The 15543-nt window shown below is 56.4% G+C and overlaps 1 protein-coding gene across 4 annotated transcripts; it reads left to right on the top strand.

Moving 5' to 3' along the window:
- Nucleotides 1-764: 764 nt before the first annotated feature.
- GMIP (GEM interacting protein) lies at nt 765-14918 on the top strand. Of its 4 annotated transcripts, none has more exons than XM_004060381.5 (21): nt 765-911; nt 1803-1887; nt 2372-2447; nt 2556-2613; nt 3844-3969; nt 4055-4119; nt 4222-4329; nt 5931-6011; nt 6084-6254; nt 6356-6493; nt 6852-7048; nt 7387-7499; nt 7620-7709; nt 8692-8769; nt 8844-8998; nt 9200-9388; nt 9484-9621; nt 9710-9906; nt 10219-10606; nt 13870-13936; nt 14071-14918. In XM_004060381.5, the coding sequence occupies exons 1-21, from the start codon at nt 893-895 to the stop codon at nt 14442-14444; spliced, it is 2913 nt and encodes a 970-aa protein (XP_004060429.4). In that variant the 5' UTR covers nt 765-892; the 3' UTR covers nt 14445-14918. The 4 variants fall into 4 exon arrangements, with proteins under 4 accessions (XP_004060429.4, XP_018872007.4, XP_004060430.4 ...); XM_019016461.4 differs by having other exon boundaries at nt 774-911; nt 7629-7709; XM_019016462.4 differs by lacking the exon at nt 8692-8769 and having other exon boundaries at nt 7629-7709.
- Nucleotides 14919-15543: the final 625 nt, after the last annotated feature.

Genomic DNA, 15543 nt, shown 5'->3' with positions numbered 1-15543 from the left:
GTTATTCCTTTCAATGGACTCACTCATCACAACTCAAGAACTGCAGAGTAGGCAGCACGGAGCCAGTCAGAGAATCCTTGCCTCCTTAACAGCCAAAGCCTTTGGACACAAAGTTATAAACATACTTTAAAGTCTATTTCCAGCCCCAAAATTCCGCTGTGCTGGGGGTGGGAGCATTTTTATAACTGACAGGCGGCTTGTGGCAACCCCAGAGCTGGTGCTTCTGGACAAACCTCCACTCCCTACCTAAAAGGGCTGCTCCCTGGTGTGCTGTAATTGGGGCCTTGAGCCTGATCCAGCTTTGAGGGTCACGGAAGGGGCGTCCCCCAGGCCACGGGTTCTCCAGCCCGAGTATTAGAATTTTGGTTGGAATCGGACAGAATATCAGGCCTCCACCAGGGGGCGCCATGGCTCCAGCGAGGCCCAGGTGGTTTCCGGGCTCCGAGAGACAACCTGGGCAAGGGGATCACCGGGGTCGCGGGTTGTGGGAGCTCCTGGGAGAGGCCCCCCGGGACAGGTGGACTCTGCAACCATTCAGGGAGGAGGGGGCTGGGGCTCCGTGGGATTTGGGGTAGCACAAAGATCTGAGAGGGAACCTATGGCCCAGATGAAGTCTTAGGATGCCCAGGTCAGGGGCACTGCAGCCTCGAGTGGTCGCTCAGGGGGCCCTGGCCCGACCCAGTTTCAAGCGGCTCAGGTAGAGAAGGGCACTATCAAGGCTTCCGGGCTACGGGGGCGTGGTCTGATGCGGGGGCGTGGCCTCCGCTGGGCAGGGCGACGCGGAACCGAGGCGGCGGCGGCGGCTGCGGCGGCAGGAAATCGGGGCTCGGCCCCGCCGGCGCGCGACCCCATCCCCATCCCGGTCCCTGCAGAGCGATCCCCGGGCCCAGACATGGACGCAGCAGAGCCGGGTAGGGGGTCGGGGATCCGGGAGGGGCCTCCCCCGACCATCCCCTGCTTCCTACATTGAGGGCACACACTTGTCCCGCTCTGTCCTGAGAGCCAGGAGAGGAGTTCCTGAATGGGAAGGACCCAGGGATCCTCCATTGTGGGGAGCCCTGTGCCCAGATGGGTTCCGGACGCCAGCCCTTCACTCCCCCTCCCCCTTTTGATCCCTCACCCCAGACGCCTGGAGGAGGGGGCCCAGGAAGGGGAAGTGGCTGCTTCTGCTTCTGATTTTTGTGATGGGGGCAGGGTGCCACGACTGCTGAGGGAGAGGGCAACGCGGTAGGATCCCCACAGGGCCCCTCTGTAGCCCTGGGGAGTCGGCAGTGCTGGTCTGGGCCCCTTAGGAGAGGGGGCAGGGGGGCAGCAGTAGAAATGTGGCAGGGTCCGACTTGGTGTTTCCGGCCGTCTTTGTGTCTGTGTTGTGTATGTGGAGTGTCATTCGGTCTTTATGTCCCTCATGGCTTCAGTCTCTCCATGTGTGTTTCTGCCCCAGGCTCTGCCTGGCTGTCCCTTGTGTATTTCCATCTGTCTAGCCCGTGGTTCCATTGTCAGACCGGCTCTCTTCTCGGGACAGCGTGGTTGCATCTGGGGCATCTGTTTTGTTGGTTTGCTTCTGGGTGCAGGCAGACCCAGGGTGTGGGTGTCTCTGCTCCCCGAGCAGCTGTCTCTGGTCTCTGGTGGTGTGTGAGTCCATCTGCCTGCCTCGAGTTGGCCCCAACCAAGCCCCCCCAGCCCTCTCTTTCTCTCTCTCTCTCTTTCCCTTTCTCTTCCACCCCCTCCAAATGAGACTGGTTGAGGTGCCGTGGGTGGAGGGAGGCAGTGGTTAGCCCATGTATTACACTCCCCTCCCCTAGGACTCCCCCCAGGTCCTGAGGGCAGGAAGAGGTACAGTGACATCTTCCGGAGCCTGGACAACCTCGAAATCTCACTGGGGAACGTGTGAGTCTGAGCCTGGATCACCCCCAAATCCTGCCAAGATGCCCCAAGCCCCTAACCATTTAGGTGCCTTGCAGTCCCATTTGGAACCTGTAACATCTGGACCTACATACCTAATAACCAGAGAAGTCTAGGATGGGACCCTCCAAAATGCCTCGGTATCCTAAAAGTGTCCCCCTAAATAGACTGGAAATCCCCAAAGTGGTCCTAGAACCCCTACATATCCTTGTAACCCCTTAAAATATTTGCGATCCCTATAATCCCACTCTATGAACCTCAAAGTTATCTGGGGCCCTTCAGACGCTTTTTCAAGTCCTATTTTAAAAAAAACTCACCTGATTCCCCCAAAACACCATTCTTCGGACCTCGCAGACACAAGAGATGCCACAGAGGTGACGTTTGCCACAAACAACCCTACGGTCCCCAGCACCCCTTGGCAGGACAGACTGGGTGTAAGGTGGCATCCTGACACACCTTTATCCCCCAGGACCCTTGAGATGCTGGCTGGAGACCCTCTACTCTCAGAAGACCCAGAACCTGACAAGACCCCTACAGCCACTGTTGTGAGTGGGGAGTAGGGGAACAGGGAGGAAGAACTCAGGCAGAGGGGGCCTTAGGAAGGCCAGGTCCCTGCCCTGTTTGCTTCTGAATACTGTCTCCCTCCCGCACAGACCAACGAAGCCAGCTGTTGGAGCGGCCCCTTCCCAGAGGGTCCTGTACCCCTCACAGGTAGGGGGCTCTGGAGGCCAGGACAGTGGGGACAGACAGGAGTCTTTCCTTCAACAAATCACCACTGATCCCCTGTTCCATGCAAGGCATCATTTAGGTTTTGGGAATATGGCAGTACACACAACAGATCTCAGTCCCAGCCCTCAGGGAGACCCCAGGCAGGGTGGAGGCTGAGGTAGGAGGATCACTTGAAGCCAGGAATTCGTGACCATGCTGGGCAACAGTAAGACACCATCCCTACCAGAAGAAAAATTATTTTTTTAATTAGCTGGGTGTGGTGGTGTGTGCCTGTAGTCCGAACTACTTTGGAAGCTGAGGCTGGAGGACTGATTAAGCCCAGGACTTTGAGGCTGCAGTGAGATACGATCGCGCCACTGCACTCCAGCCTGGATGACAGAGCAAGACCATGTCCAAAAAAATCAAACACAGGGCCAGACGCAGTGGCTCACGCCTGTAATCCCAGCACTTTGGAGGCTGAGGCGGGTGGACCACGAGGTCAGGAGATCGAGACCATCCTGGCTAACACGATGAAACCCTATCTCTACTAAAAATACAAAAAACTTTAGCCGGGCGCAGTGGCGGGTGCCTGTAGTCCCAGATACTCCGGAGGCTGAGGCAGGAGAATGGCTGGAACCCAGGAGGCGGAGCTTGCAGTGAGCCAAAATAGGGCCATTGCACTCCAGCCTGAGCGACAGAGCGAGACTCCGCCTCAAAAATAAAAATAAAAAAAAAACATCAAACACAGGCCGGGCACGGTGGCTCATGCCTGTAATCCCAGCACTTTGGGAGGCGAGGCGGGCAGATCACCTGAGATTGGGAGTTCGAGACCAGCATGACCAACATAGAGAAACCTCGTCTCTACTAAAAATACAAAAAATTAGCCGGGCGTGGTGGCGCATGCCTGTAATCCCAGCTACTCAGGAGGCTGAGGCAGGAGAATCGCTTGAACCCCGGAGGCAGAGGTTTTGGTGAGCCAAAATCGCGCCATTGCACTCTAGCCTGGGCAACAAGAGCGAAACACAGTCTCAAAAATAAATAAATAAATAATAAAAAATAAAAAACAAAAAACAGTGAATCTGTAAAATTGCAACCAGGACAAGTGATCCCAAAGTAGTGTTTAGGGAGCTGTGAGGCTGTAGGACAGGTGCCACTGGTCTGGTCTGGGGGCTTAGGGAAGACATCCGTAGCAGACTAGGGTGCAAAGGTCAGAGGTCCATCCATCTTCCCCAGGGGAGGAACTGGACTTGCGGCTCATTCGGACAAAGGGGGGTGTGGACGCAGCCCTGGAATATGCCAAGACCTGGAGCCGCTATGCCAAGGAACTGCTTGCCTGGACTGAAAAGAGAGCCAGCTATGGTGAGGACCTCTTCCGCCCAGCCCCAGTTACCAGGCAGTCCCCAGACCCCAGCTAGACCCAGAGCCCTGCTCTCTCTTCCCCCAGAGCTGGAGTTTGCTAAGAGCACTGTGAAGATCGCTGAAGCTGGCAAGGTGTCCATTCAACAGCAGGTAGTCATGACCAGACCCCCCGGAGAGCCCAAGCCCCCTAGAACCCCACCTTTGTCCCCCACAGATCTTCAGTATCCTCCTACACCACTCTGTCTCCCCCAGAGCCACATGCCTCTGCAGTACATCTACACCCTGTTTCTGGAGCACGATCTCAGCCTGGGAACCCTGGCCATGGAGACAGTGGCCCATCAGAAAAGAGACTACTACCAGGTGAGGGGGGCAGGGCGGAATGTTACAGAGGTCACCGTGCTATCCTGCTGTCCTTCAGGCCTGATCCCCTCGGTTCCCAGCAAGCTGGGAGGAAGGCACCACTACCAACGTCGCCATTTCATTGATGAGGAAGCTGAGGCCCGGGGATGCTTGGGAACTTGCCCAAGGTTACCCAGCAAAGATTCAAGCTGGGCTTCCTGTGCAATTGCAAAACTTCACTTTACTTTTTTTCTTGAGACAGAATCTCTTGCTCTTTTGCCCAGGCTGGGGTGTAATGGTGCGATCTCAGCTCACTGCAACCTCCGCTTCCTGGGTTCAAGCAATTCGCTTGCCTCAGCCTCCTGAGTAGCTGGGATTACAGGCGCCTGCCACCACGCCCAGCTAATTTTTGTATTTTTAGTACAGATGGGGTTTCACCATGTTGGCCAGGCTGGTCTCCAACTCCTGACCTCAGGTAATCCACCTACCTCAGCTTCCCAAAGTGGTGGGATTACAGGCGTGAGCCACCACGCCCAGCCAAAAACTTCGTTTTTGTTTGTGGGGAGGGGAACGAGGTGCTGAGTGTTCTCAGGAGGAAAGCCTTGGTGTCTCTGCTTCCAAGCAGAAAGGATGGGGTGACCACATGAGACTTCTGGACTCAGGGGTTGGGGAGAGCAGGTCTGGAGAAGACCCCAGGAGGAGAATACTGACTCAGAAAAGGGTCCAGCCTGGCACAGTGGCTCATGCCTGTAATCCCAGCACTTCTGGAGGCCAAGGAGGGAGGATTGCTTGAGCCCAGGAGTTTGAGACCAACCTGGGCAACATAGTGAGACTCCCTGTCTCGACAAAAAAAAAAAAAAAGTTTCTTAATTAGCTGGGCCTGGTGGACATGTCTGTAGTGCTAGCTACTAGGAGGCTGAGGCTGGAGGATTGCTTGAGGCCAGGAGTTCGAGACTAACCTGGGCAACATAGTGAGATCCCTGTCTTTATCTACCAAAAAAAATTTATTTATTTTTTTTTTGAGACAGAGTCTCACTTTATCATCCAGGCTGGAGTGCAGTGGCATGATCTCAGCTCACTGCAACCTCTGCCTCCCGGGTTCAAGTGATTCTCCTGCCTCAGCCTCCCGAGTAGGTGGGACTATAGGAGTGTGCCATCACATCTTTATAATTTTTGTATTTTTGTAGAGACGGGGTTTCACCATGTTGGTCAGGCTGGTCTCGAACTCCTGGCCTCAGGTGATCTGCCCACTTTGGCCTCCCAAGTGCTGGGATTAAAGGCATGAGCCACTACACCTGGCCAACCAAAAAAAAAAAAAAAGAAGAAATTGTTTTTTAAATTAACTAGGCCTAGTGCACATGCCTGTAGTCCTAGCTACTGAGAGGCTGAGGCTGGAGGATTGCTTGAACTCAAGAGTTCAAGTTCAGTGCTGCAGTGAGCCATGATTGCCCACTTGCACTCCAGCCTGGGCAACAAAAGCAAAACTCCGTCTCAAAAAAAAAAAAAAAAAAAATAGAGTCCAGAGGTGGCAAAGCACATGGCGCAGGAATGGAAGGACTGGGTGGCTGCTTCTGGGTTGGCCCTAAGGCACCGTCTCCATCCCCATCCCCAACCCTTGCCAGCCCCTCGCCGCCAAACGGACTGAGATTGAGAAGTGGCGGAAGGAGTTCAAGGAGCAGTGGATGAAGGAGCAGAAGCGGATGGTGAGGCTTGGAATTGGTGGAGGGGTAGGGTGAGAGAGAGGCCGGGACGCTGACCTTCTAATCATCCCCCAGAATGAGGCGGTGCAGGCACTGCGGCGCGCCCAGCTGCAGTATGTGCAACGCAGCGAGGACCTGCGGGCACGCTTCCAGGGGTCCCCTGAGGACTCGGCCCCCCAGGCCTCGCCGGGACCTAGCAAGCAGCAGGAGCGGCGGCGGCGCTCGCGAGAGGAGGCCCAGGCCAAGGTGGGCACCCGGCCCTGAGCCCCTGTAGCGCTGTGGCGCCCCCTGCCCTCCACTCTCGCCCACACGCGCCCCACCCCGCCCCTGGCCTCCCGTTTCCCCAGGCGCAGGAGGCCGAGGCGCTGTACCAGGCCTGCGTCCGCGAGGCCAACGCGCGGCAGCAGGACCTGGAGATCGCCAAGCAGCGAATCGTGTCGCACGTGCGCAAGCTGGTGTTTCAGGGGGATGAAGTGCTGAGGCGGGTGAGGCCCATCCCCAAGGCCATCATCCCCTCACCCCGTTGGGGCCCCGACTGAGTGCCCCACTCCTCGCCCCTAAGCCACCCTATAGACACCAGGACTAGGCCATTTCCCTCGACAGCCAGTTCCCGCCCCCAGACCCACTGTCTCGGCTCCACCCCATGAGGTCCTGTCCCCTGGATGACCAGCCCCTGCTCTGACCACGCCTGGGTCCCCTAGCCGACTGCCCTAGTTCCTAAGCCGCCCAGGTGCGTCCCAAACCCTGACCACGTTCGCGTCTCTCAAGCCCCGCCCCAGCTCTGGCCCTGCCCCCAGGCTCCCAGGCCCCGCCCCTCCCCAACCTGCTGTCTCCACCCGGCAGGTGACGCTGAGTCTCTTCGGGCTGCGGGGGGCGCAGGCGGAGCGTGGCCCCCGCGCCTTCGCCGCCCTGGCCGAGTGCTGTGCGCCCTTTGAGCCGGGCCAGCGCTACCAGGAGTTCGTACGGGCGCTGCGGCCCGAGGCCCCGCCGCCGCCGCCGCCCCCCTTCTCCTTCCAGGAGTTCCTTCCCTCCTCGAACAGGTGGGTCACTGGAGCAGGGAGTCGGGAACGAGCCCCGGAATCGCGATGCCAGGCTGTTGGCACCGCAGGCTGGTTACTCGAGGTTAAAGAACGCAAAGCCTTAGTGGAATTTAGTACTCCAGGCTCTCGGGGGCCTTAGGAGGGTGAATGGGTTGTCCCAGTCCTAGGGGCAGGGGCAGGAATGTGGGGCTACTGTATGTCAGGGGCCACAATGCCCTGGGTGTCAGGGTTTGCAGACCCAAGTGCTTGGAGTTGGTACCTAGACATGATGATGCCTGGGTGCCATCACCCCAGGCCAGTTTCCTGGGATTCAAACCTTCAAACTTCTGTCTTCTCAGCTCCCCTCTGGACATCAGAAAGAAGCTCTCTGGGCCTCTTCCTCCAAGGCTGGATGAGAATTCAGCTGAGCCAGGCCCTTGGGAGGATCCGGGCACAGGCTGGCGCTGGCAAGGTGAGTGCAATGAGGGCCAGGTGGGAGTGGTGCCAGGAGTTCATTCCACCAACACATAGGTGGGCTGCAGGAGTGGGGTTTGTGAGCAGGGGACCATCCTTATTGACCTGTGCCACCTAGGGACTCCAGGCCCCACTCCGGGCAGCGATGTGGACAGCGTGGGTGGCGGCAGCGAGTCTCGGTCCCTGGACTCTCCCACTTCCAGCCCAGGTAGGGATAGGACCTGGTCCTGACCCACACTCCACCTGTGACCATCCTCCAGCCCCTGGCCAAGCTCTGACCCTCAATCTTTAACTATCCTTGACCTCTGACCTACCCCACACCCCTGACCTATTTCCTCAACCTCTTTTTTTACCTTTTTAAAAATTATTTATTTATTTATTTGTTTGTTTGTTTGAGACAGTCTCATTCTGTCGCCCAGCCTGGAGTGCAGTGGCGTGATCTCGGCTCACTGCAACCTCCACCTCCCAGATTCAAGCGATTCTCCTGTCTCAGCCTCTGGAGTAGCTGGGATTACAGGTGTGCACCACCATGCCGGCTGATTTTTGTATTTTTTAGTAGAGACGGGGTTTCACCATGTTGGCCAGGCTGATCTCGAACTCCTGACCTCAGGTGATCCACCCGCCTCAGTCTCCCAAAGTGCAGGGATTACAGGTGTGTGCCACCACACCCGGCCTTTTCTTTTCTTTCTTTTTTTTTTTTTTTCTTTTGAGACAGAGTCTTGCTCTGTTGCCCAGGCTGGAGTGCAGTGGTACGATCTCGGCTCACTGCAACCTCCGCCTCCCAGGTTCAAGCGATTCTCGTGCCTCAGCCTCCCGAGTAGCTGGGACTACAGGTGCCTGCCACCATGCCTGGTTAATGTTTGTATTTTTAGTAGAGACGAGGTTTTGCCATGTTGGCCAGGCTGGTGTCAAACTCCTTGCCTCATGTGATCCTCCTGCCTCAGCTTCCCAAAGTGCTGGGATTACAGGTGTGAGCCACTGCGCCCGGCCTATTTCCTCAACCTCTTGATCCAGCTTATGAACCCCCCCACCCAGGTTGCTGACCCAATTCTCCAACCCTTAACCACTGACCTGTCCAATCCCCCTCCTGACCTCTGACCCCTTGGGAATTAGTGGGTGGTTCTGGAAGCCCTAAAAACCAGGAGTGCCTCCCATAGCCCAGGAATCTCCCATGATTCCTCTGACCCCAGGCGCTGGCACGAGGCGGCTGGTGAAGGCTTCGTCCACAGGCACTGAGTCCTCAGATGACTTTGAGGAGCGAGACCCTGGTGAGGCTGAAGCAGGGTAGGTCAGGATGGGACAGGGCAGGGCACCAGGCACTCCTGACCCTGTCTCCCTGCAGACCTGGGAGACGGGCTGGAGAATGGGCTGGGCAGCCCCTTCGGGAAGTGGACACTGTCCAGCGCGGCTCAGACCCACCAGCTGCGGCGACTGCGGGGCCCAGCCAAGTGCCGCGAGTGCGAAGCCTTCATGGTCAGCGGGACGGAGTGTGAGGAGGTGTGGCCTGGGCTAATGACCAAATGACCTTTGCTGACCCTTGATCATCTCCCTGACCTGAGATTCCTACAGCCTTTCTGCCCCTGGGACCTACCCTAACCTGATGTCTCCCATGAGCCCCCATTCCTTGAGGATCCTTGTAACCTTCTCTTCCCCTACTGGTCCCTAATGACCTCCCTGTCCCTGTGACCTTCCCCACAGTGCTTTCTGACCTGCCACAAGCGCTGCCTGGAGACTCTCCTGATCCTCTGTGGACACAGGCGGCTCCCAGCCCGGACACCCCTCTTTGGGGTTGACTTCCTGCAGCTACCCAGGGACTTCCCGGAGGAGGTACCCTTTGTGGTCACGAAGTGCACGGCTGAGATAGAACACCGCGCCCTGGATGTGCAGGTGCTGCCCTGACCCTTCATCATCCCCAGAAGTGACCTGACCAAATCAATGGCCTATCACGAACCAGGCGTCTGTTTCTCACCCTCACCCTGCAGGGCATTTACCGGGTTAGCGGGTCCCGGGTCCGTGTGGAGCGGCTGTGCCAGGCTTTCGAGAATGGCCGAGCGTTGGTGGAGCTGTCGGGGAACTCGCCTCATGACGTCTCGAGTGTCCTCAAGCGATTTCTTCAGGAGGTGGGTGCTCAGGACACTGAGGGGGACGTGGGCAGGAGCCCTCCACCGCCCACCCATACTCGTGTTGCGCCCTCCGTTCCATCCCCAGCTCACCGACCCCGTGATCCCCTTCCACCTCTACGATGCCTTCATCTCTCTGGCTAAGACCTTGCATGCAGACCCTGGGGACGACCCTGGGACCCCCAGCCCCAGCCCTGAGGTTATCCGCTCGCTGAAGACCCTCTTGGTACAGCTGCCTGACTCTAACTACAACACCCTGCGGCACCTGGTGGCCCATCTGTTCAGGTGTGCATGGGTCCCTGAGCCTTGAAACGCGACCCTTTTCCCTGGACGTGCGACTACTGACTTCCCTGGCTGACCCCTGACACCTCTGACCTTTGACCTGTGTTTTCTGAACTCTGAACCTTAATCCATGACTCATAACTTTGGGTACTGACCCCTGACCTCCAGCTCTGGATATGTGGCTGCTGGTCTCAGACGACTTACACCTGTGACATGGGCAAGTCACCACTAGGCTGGCCTGCGTGTCCCACCCTTACCCTCAGACCAGTGAGCTTGCATCCTGTACCCTGACCTTTCTCTTCACACCATCCCCAGGGTGGCTGCACGATTTATGGAAAACAAGATGTCTGCCAACAACCTGGGCATTGTGTTTGGGCCGACACTGCTGCGGCCGCTGGACGGCCCGCGGGCAGCCAGCGCCATCCCTGTCACCTGCCTGCTGGACTCTGGGCATCAGGCCCAGCTTGTGGAGTTCCTCATCGTGCACTACGAGCAGATCTTTGGGATGGATGAGCTTCCCCAGGCCACTGAGCCCCCGCCCCAATACTCCAGCCCAGCCCCTGGGCCCCTCACAACCAGCTCCCAACCGCCACCCCCGCACTTTGACCCAGACTCCCAGCCCCCAGTCCTAGCCTCAGACCCCGGCCCAGACCCCCAGCACCACAGTACCCTGGAGCAGCATCCCACAGCCACACCTACCGAGGTAAGAACCCACTGGGCCCACAGCTATGGAGAGGGCCTTATCTCTGTTCAATTCTCTTACCTTCTCTTTCACCTTCCTTCCTTTTTAAAATTTCCTTCATTCTCTTCCTCCCTTCCTCATTTAACTTATGTTCATTCTGGAAGGAATAGTGAGGAATGAGCAGTGGGCAGTGATGATGTAACAAAAGGGGACAGCCCTGCAGAGGTACTAACATGGGTGATCATTCATTCCTCCAACAGAATATTGAACATGTATTTTGGGCCAAGCATTGTCGTAGGCATTGCAGATACATCCACGAGCTAAATATCCAAAGACCCTGCCCTCTCAGTGCCTGTGTTTTAGTGGGGAAAGAACAACCATATACATGACACAAAGTCAGTTATCTGGAATGTGATGAGGTGATGATGATAAGGGTAATGGATCATGAAAAGGTAGAGTAATGGCTGGGCGCGGTGGCACACGCCTGTAATCCCAGCACTTTGGGATGCTGGGGCAGGCAGATCACCTGAGGTCAGGAGTTCGAGACTAGTCCAACCAATAAGGAGAAACCTGTCTCTACTAAAAATACAAAAATTAGCCGGGTGTGGTGGTGTGTACCTGTAATCCCAGCTACTCAGGAGGCTGAGGCAGGAGAATCGCTTGAGCTCAGGAAGCAGAGGTTTTAGTGAGCCGAGATCATGCCACTGCACTCCAGCCTGGACAATAGAGCAAGACTTTGTTTCAAAAAAAAAAAAAAAAAAAAAATGGAGTAAGATACATGACACCAGGGAGCAGCACGGTGGGAGGTGGAGTTTGTATCACTAAGTAGGATGGTGGGGGCACGTCTTAGAGAGCAGATGGACTTGAGCAAAGACTGGAAGGACATGTAGGAGTGAGCTGGCCACATGGAGATCAGGTGAAGGGTGTTCCAGGCAAAGGGAACAGCCAGTGCAAAGGCCCTGAGGTAGGATCATGCCTGGTGTGTTAGGACGCAGCCCCATCCTGTAATGAATGACAGGAAGGTGGTATGAAGTGATACCAAAGAGGAGTGGGCCCAGGTGGCTCTGCCAGCTATCGTGACCTTGCATCTGCTATTCACAGGCACAGACCACCACTGAATGTGCACCTGCTGTGCAGGGGACACTATAGAGGCTTCCTGTTGTCCTCTCCACAGTCCTGAGAGGTAGACAGTGTTAATGAAAATCATTTACAGATTAAACAATGAAGGCTCTGAGCAGTTAATGGCCGTAAAAGGGGACTGTAAGCAGTTGGAATCTTTTATTTTTTTTGGAGACAGAATCTCACTGTGTTGCCCAACTGGAGTGCAGTGGTGCGATCTCAGCTCACCACAACCTCCGCCTCCCGGGTTCAAGCAATTCTAATGCCTCAGAGACAAGGTTTCGCCATGTTAGCCAGGCTGGTCTCCAACCCCCTACCTCAAGTAACCCACCCACCTCAGCCTCCCAAAGTGCTGGGATTATAGGCGTGAGCCACCACACCCGGCCGCAGTTGGAATCCTTTATTTTTTTAGACGGAGTTTCATTCTTGTTGCCCAGGTTGGAGTGCAATGGCGTGATCTCAGTTCACCGTAACCTCCACCTCCTGGATTCAAGCGATTCTCCTGCCTCAGCCTCCAGAGTAGTTGGGATTACAGGCATGCACCACCACACCCAGCTAATTTTTTTTGTATTTTTAGTAGAGTAGGGGTTTCTCCATGTTGGTCAGGCTGGTCTCAAACTCCTGACCTCAGGCGATCCGCCCTCCTCAGCCTCCCAAAGTGCTGGGATTACAGGCATGAGCCACTGCACCCGGCCTAGAATCTTTTTTTTTTTTTTTGAGATGGAGTCTCGCTCTGTCACCCAGGCTAGAGTGCAGTGGTGCGATCTTGGCTCACTGCAAGCTCCGCCTCCCGGGTTCACGCCATTCTCCTGCTTCAGCCTCCCAAGTAGCCGGGACTACAGGCACCCGCCACCACACCTGGCTAATTTTTTTGTATTTTTAGTAGAGACAGGGTTTCGCCGTGTTAGCCAGGATGGTCTCGATCTCCTGACCTTGTGATCGACCCGCCTCAGCCTCCCAAAGTGCTGGGATTACAGGCTTGAGCCACTGCACCCAGCCGCCTGGCGTAGAATCTTTAACAAAGGTCACCAGTCTGGATCCAGAGCTCAGCTGTGAACCAGGAAGATAGCAGCACCCGCCGCTCCGGATTGCTAGAACAGTCCATGCCCAAGGCCTGTGCTGCTGGTATCTTGCTGCATCTGCCATTCCTGAGAGCAAGGATCTCTCCTGCAGCAGCCCAGAGCTGGGAAGCGGCTGCTGGTGAACTGTGGGTCTCTGAGAGCTGGAATGCCTCATAAAGTGCTCGGGACAGTGTCTGATGTGTAGACACTGCCAACCGTTTAGCTAAGGATGGAACAGTAAAGTTGGTAAGGTTGCAGAGAGCAGCCCAGGATGGTAGTTCAGAGGCACCACCTGGTCCTAATGTGGAGAGGGCTGAGCCACTCCCTGGGCTGGCGATTTGCTAAACAAGGATTTTCCCACCCTCATGGAGCCCACAGTCCAGACTCAATGAATGACACTGCTGTATGCTGGAAGGGCAAGCAGTACACTTATTATTTTTGAGACAGAGTCTCATTCTGTCGCCCAGACTGGAGTGCAGGGGCATGATCTGAGCTCACTGCAATCTCCACCTCCCAGGTCCAAGCGATTCTCCTGCCTCAGCCTCCCTAGTAGCTGGGATTACAGGCATGCACCACCACGCCCGGCTAAATTTTGTATTTCTAGTAGAGACGGGGTTTCATCATGTTGGCCAGGCTGGTCCCGAACTCCTGACCTCAGATAATCCACCAACCTCAGCCTCCCAAAGTGCTGGGATTACAGGCATGCACCATCATGCCTGGCCAAGCAGTACACTTATAAGGGCATCGTCTATCCCCAAACACCAAAACTGCAAAGGATGACAGGTGCACATTCAGTGGTGGTCCATGCCCTGTGCATAGGAGGAGTTCAATGGTGGTCCACACCCAGTGCAGAGTAGGTGCAAAGTCAGGGGTGGCTGGCAGAGCCACCTGGGCCCACTCCTCTTTGGTCTCACTTCCTACCACCTTTCCCTCATTCATTACAGGGTGGGGCTGCGTCCTAACATACCAGGCATGCTCCTACCTCAGGGCCTTTGCACTGGCTATTCCTTTTGCATGTCCAGGAACAAGCCCTTGGCTCTCCAGGAATCTCAAAGAACTGGGATTTTAGTGTTGGGGGTCTCATTCTTGGGTTTCTCCCTGCAGATTCCAACTCCACAGAGTGACCAGAGAGAGGACGTGGCTGAAGACACCAAAGATGGGGGAGGGGAAGGTGAGTATGTTAGGGAGGGGCTCAGGAGTTCTGGGGGTGCCCTGGCCCCAGGGTGGCTTGCTAAAAGATGACTCCTGGGGGGATATCCAGAGAACTTGGAGGTGCTCTGCACTGACCACCCACCCCACACACAGTGTCCAGCCAAGGGCCAGAGGACTCACTCCTGGGGACACAGTCTCGTGGCCACTTCAGCCGCCAGCCAGTGAAGTATCCCCGGGGCGGTGTGAGGCCTGTAACCCACCAGCTGTCCAGTCTGGCCCTGGTGGCTTCCAAGCTGTGCGAGGAGACCCCCATCACATCAGTGCCCAGAGGGAGTTTGCGGGGGCGGGGGCCCAGCCCTGCAGCTGCCTCCCCTGAGGGCAGCCCCCTGCGCCGCACCCCGCTGCCCAAGCATTTTGAGATTACCCAGGAGACAGCCCGGCTACTCTCGAAACTGGACAGCGAGGCTGTGCCCAGGGCCACCTGCTGCCCGGACGTCCAGCCTGAGGAAGCCGAGGACCATCTCTGACCACCCTGGCACCTTAAATAAGGAAGAGGCCCAGATTGTGAAGACGGACCCATATATCCCTACCTCTCACCACCTAGTGGCCAAACACCCCGCCAGGAGTTCAATGCTGGGAGAGGTCCAGAGGGTTCCTATAAGGAAAAACTATTTAATACATGACCTAGGGGAGGCCTAAAACCCTTTTCGGGATAATGTCCCTGAGTCCCCCCACTAGACACAGGTCACTGCCAAGCATCAGGGCCACTCGGGCTCAGAGGTCACTCAGGGTCAATGCAGGTTATGAGATCCTTGGGGTCCACCCTAGTCTCTGACACCTGGGACAGGGGTGCTTTTGCTACTTTGGTTGTGGTCACTCCCCCACACCTGCCTGCCTCCTTCACAGACTCGAAGTGACCTTCCTGGAGGAGGTGGGCAGCTCAGACTCCACATGCTGGTGGTGCCTGAGGTCTGATGGCCTCTAATAAACTGTGTCCTATATGCCCTTGGGTGCATCTCTGCTAGGGGAGAGGCCAGCATGGGTAGCACTCCTTGCCCCCATTTTACAGATTAGGGGAATCAAGGCCTCTTTTTTTTTTTTTTTTTTTTTTTGAGACGGAGTCTTGCTCTGTCGCCAGGTTGGAGTGCAGTGGCGCGATCTCCGCTCACTGCAACCTCCACCTCCTGGGTTCAAGCGATTCTCCTGCCTCAGCCTCCGGAGTAGCTGGGACTACAGGCGCCTGCCACCATGCCCAGCTAATTTTTTTGTATTTTTAGTAGAGACGGGGTTTCAGCATGTTGGCCAGGATGGTCTCGATCTCCTGATCTCGTGATCGTCCCGCATCGGCCTCCCAAAATGCAGGGATTACAGGCGAGCCACTGCGCCCGGCCTCAAGGCCTCCTTCTTGCATCATCAAACACCCTGCAGCACCTACGTAAAGGCAGTTGGGGCTGGGTCGCAGCACCCGGCTGAGTCACGCCAGCCCGGCCCTCCCGGAGCTCTGCGTCCCCGATCCGGTCCTGCATAATCAAATACAGTATAACAAAGTACAGATAACCGGGACAATGGGGCTGTGTGCTCCGGACCGTGGGAGCCCGGGGCCGCCGCAGGGAGGCCGAGGGAGGA

This window comes from Gorilla gorilla, chromosome 20 (assembly GCF_029281585.2).
Source record: "Gorilla gorilla gorilla isolate KB3781 chromosome 20, NHGRI_mGorGor1-v2.1_pri, whole genome shotgun sequence".
Classification (NCBI taxonomy): Eukaryota; Metazoa; Chordata; class Mammalia; order Primates; family Hominidae; genus Gorilla; species Gorilla gorilla.
This window is presented reverse-complemented; position numbering and strand designations above follow the sequence as displayed.